We start from the raw sequence: 3,777 nt of genomic DNA, 5'->3' as shown, positions 1-3,777 counted from the left end.
TTAGGAGCGTGTGAGATGAAAGATTCAAGCATAGTTTTGCATCAGAGAAAGAAGCGAGAAATCCTCTTTTCAACTCTTACTCCCCCACTTCAATAGTTTGTAATAAACTCTACCTGAATCGAAGAGCTAGCCCCTAGCTTTCTAATAACAAAACAAGCGTACCATCGATTTATTGGATTATAGAGAGCCCATTAGATTGATCGTACGCTGATAAGCTCGTTCTCTTGAACCAAACATTCATGATTCATCTCTAGGAGCGCAAGATACACCAATACAAGTACTAATTAAGGTATCATACAGGACATGTATGCATGTATATATTACACAATAGTTTAACAAGCACATAACACTAGTAACACACGTGCATACATATACTCAATCCGTAAGTATAGATACAAACAAGCTTTTAACTGGTCACTATTCACAATGGGTATATATGGGTATTGGAATTTATTGCATGGACGACACGCAGCAAAGGCGCCAGATTTACCATGCATGGCATCCATCGTATGCGGGAGTTGTCTCGTGATGTACGTGCTCACGAGATAACTTAGGGGAGCTCTAGGCTCTATCCCTAGGCGCTGTCGCGTAGCCGTAGCCGCTGGTGCAGCGCGGAGCGGAGGGCGGCGCCGTCATCGGGCTGCAGCGCGGCGGGCACGTCCACCACGACGTCCTGCACTGTCGCGCCCTGCACGCGGCTCACGCACGCGTGCTGCACCTGCAGCTCCAGCGACCGGAGCGCGCTCATCAGCCGCGCCGGCGCGTGAGGGGCGGACCCCGCGGCCGTTGTCACGCGCACTGCGGCGGCGTCTCGCCCCACCATCCGCATCTCCACCGTCTCGTCACCGGCTAGAAAGTTCTGGAAGGAGGCGCCGCCACCGCCAAGGGAGGCCGAGTTAGTGTCCCACCTCGCGGCGGCCGCCTGCTTGCTCTCGTACTCGAGCCGGGCCACGCGGGCGCGCAGCTCGGCGATGTATGCGGCGGCGTCGGCGAGCAGGGAGGCCTTGTCCATGCGTGATACGGTGGGCACGGCGGCGCGGAGGTCGCAGAAGCGGCGGTTCAGCTTGTCGCGGCGCTGCCGCTCCGCCTCCACGTGGCTGACGGTGGGGCCCTCGGGGCGGGGCCTCGGCTTCCTCCCCCGCCGCTTCGCCGCCGGACGTGGCGTCGACTCCGTGGACGCAGGGAGGCTCGGCGCCGGCAGCTCGGAGAGATCGGAGTCCGGCGAGAGCAGGGACCCCGCGGGCCACAGGTCCCCCGCGTCCTCGCTCTTGGCCGGCACGACGACGTCTCCGAGAAGCCATTGCTCCGGGACCTCGCAGGAGGCGAACTCGTAAACTGGTGGTGTTGATGCTCGAACTGGCCGGACGGCGGAGAGACCTGGAAGAAGGAGGAGCACGGGGAGAGCAGCTCGTCGTCCATGCCCGGCAGCAAATGCGTACGCGTCGCTCCTTGAACTCGCAAGTGGAGATGCGGTGCCTGTAGTTCCACTTGCACTATGGCCATGTATTTATACCGGTGGCTCATTTGCGGTTGAGACCTCGCATATACGTTTATGTCACGGAAATGGTCTCTGTCGTTTTCGATTTATCTTTGCCCCGTAAAAAACATGTCCGTGTGGGCCTGGGCTTGAGATCTTGTAGGAACCAATAGATGACAATTAGGTTACCTAGCAGTTGTGTAGTCACTAATCAGCCGTCCCATAATATAAGACGTTTTTTGACACTAGTGTAGTGTCAAAAAACATCTTATATTATTGGACGGAGGGATTAGTCACTAAACCTCACCACGTGACACCAAACCTCGTCACATGATGAGAAACCCTAACCTCATCGGTTTAAGGAGGCGACAGGAATCTATGTTGGAGCTCCGTCGACTACGTCCAGACAGACGGATTCGAGGAGGATTGGAGCCCGAAGGACAAACTATAAGAAAAAATATCGCCATCCGCTTGAGCACGGCACCTGCGAGGACTAAAAAGCCTAACCTAAACTACTAACCGGGGCGAAGCCACCGGAAATCCCCTCTCTCCACCGGCCACCAAAGCGGCATATAGAGGGGAGGCGAATCCACGGGCTCACCATTGAAGTCTGGATGGGAGAGTTTTCCCTAGCCGCCTAGGTTTAGGAAGGAAACGACCCACCAAGAGATTTTTCTTTCCTGTGGGAAATGATCTTGACCAAGAATTTTAACATAAAACACATTATTTAAGTTTTTAAAACTACAGAAATCATGCATGTAGAGGATGAATGCAAGTATATAGGTGCAAGTTAATTTTGAAACTTATACATAACCATTTATGAGTAGGAAAAATATCATGCATTTTGAAACTTAAAACATAACCATTTTGTATCAACACAAGTTTTTGTGACTTGCACTGTGCTTCGACCAATTTGCTATTTACATGCACATACCTATATCCATGCTCGACATGATTATCGAAAAAACAAAACCTTATATATATCCATTCTCCTTTTTTATTTTTTTATTTTTTTGCGAGGATATATATCCATTCCCCACATGAATACAGTATCATAACTTTCTAAAACGTAAATGATGTGATTTTTGCTAAAAAAATCTGAGTCGAGATCATACACACCATGTTAAAACCCAGCCCTGAACTATACTCGCGTGAAAATGGACTGCACCTGCATTTATATGCGCCCCATTATCCAAGCCAAATCATTGAAAAACACGAGTAAATGGAAGGGTCAGCCTCGGTCATGTGACCTATTGACCTTTCTCCCAAGCCATGCATGCAGCAACTAGCTTTTTTCTAGACAAATGCAGCGACTAGCTAGCCTTACGTACGTGTGACCTATTGACCTTTCTCCCAAGGGATGCATGCAGGGCCTAGTTCGATCTGCCTGCTACAGACACGGGCCATGCAAGCACGTACGGCGACCGGGAAAAGGTACCGGGCCGTACGGCGACGGGGAAATCGGAAATAATTTGCGAATGCTTGCAGTATGTTTGCACCACAAATAGATGGCTCCTACTATGGGCCTCTTATGAAGTCCTCCAGCTCCATGCTTCACAAACTCCATCTGCGGAGCGGAGCCGAACAATTCTAGCTCGAGAAGTTAGCTTTGAGAAGCTGTGCTGAATCCCTGAATCCTAGCGTAATAAGCGTGGAGTTGAGAAGTTGGGAAATAGCAGCTTCAGGGAATCCTCCAAAACATGGAGTTGGCTAAAATTACATGGTTTGCGACCATGAAGTGAACAAAACGTTTCATTTAATCTCTCTCCTCCCCTCTTTCCTAGTGAAAACTGGCTCATGGCTCTTTCCTCCTATAAAAACACATCTCTCCTTTCTTGGGCTGCATGCTTGGTCCATGGGACGATTTCCATCCAGCCCAATATGCCGCTACCAGCCCAAAGTGGCGACAGAGTAGCTGTTTCCGCTGCCGAAAGGACATGAATCGCCGTGTGGAGTGAGAAAATGGATTGGGAAGCTGGATTTTTGGAGTTGGGAGAGTTAGTAGGAGTTCAGAACATGCCCTATGTAGATGATGGTTTGAACAAGCCGAGGTCCCGAATTGCAGCGGCGCCCCCTTGTTGGTCTGCATGGATACCACCGCCGGAGGATCACTCGAAGATACATGTGGATGCATCAATTCTGTGCAGGAGGGGATGGAGTTGTAGGAGCTATGTGCCACGATTTCTCAGGAATTTTTCAGGGAGCATCTGTGGTTGTCTTCAAAAATATTGATGAACCTGAAGTTCTCACAGCCATGGCGATTAGAGAAGCACTAGCATTGTCAGACGTTCTATATTCTC

The 3,777-nt window shown here is 50.4% G+C and overlaps 1 protein-coding gene across 1 annotated transcript; it reads right to left on the bottom strand.

The window, feature by feature from the left end:
- Window positions 1-526: 526 nt before the first annotated feature.
- LOC125507212 (transcription factor MYC2-like) lies at window positions 527-2,421 on the bottom strand. The gene is made up of 2 exons (XM_048671864.1): window positions 2,412-2,421; window positions 527-1,476 (listed from the first exon to the last, which is right to left on the bottom strand). Exons 1-2 carry the CDS (start codon window positions 2,419-2,421, stop codon window positions 575-577), a joined length of 912 nt encoding a protein of 303 aa, XP_048527821.1. The 3' UTR covers window positions 527-574.
- Between the last annotated feature and the right edge of the window lie 1,356 nt (window positions 2,422-3,777).

This window comes from Triticum urartu, chromosome 5 (assembly GCF_003073215.2).
Source record: "Triticum urartu cultivar G1812 chromosome 5, Tu2.1, whole genome shotgun sequence".
In the NCBI taxonomy this organism is placed as follows: domain Eukaryota; kingdom Viridiplantae; phylum Streptophyta; class Magnoliopsida; order Poales; family Poaceae; genus Triticum; species Triticum urartu.
Note: the sequence above shows the minus strand (reverse complement) of the source record. Positions and strands in the feature narration are given on the sequence as shown.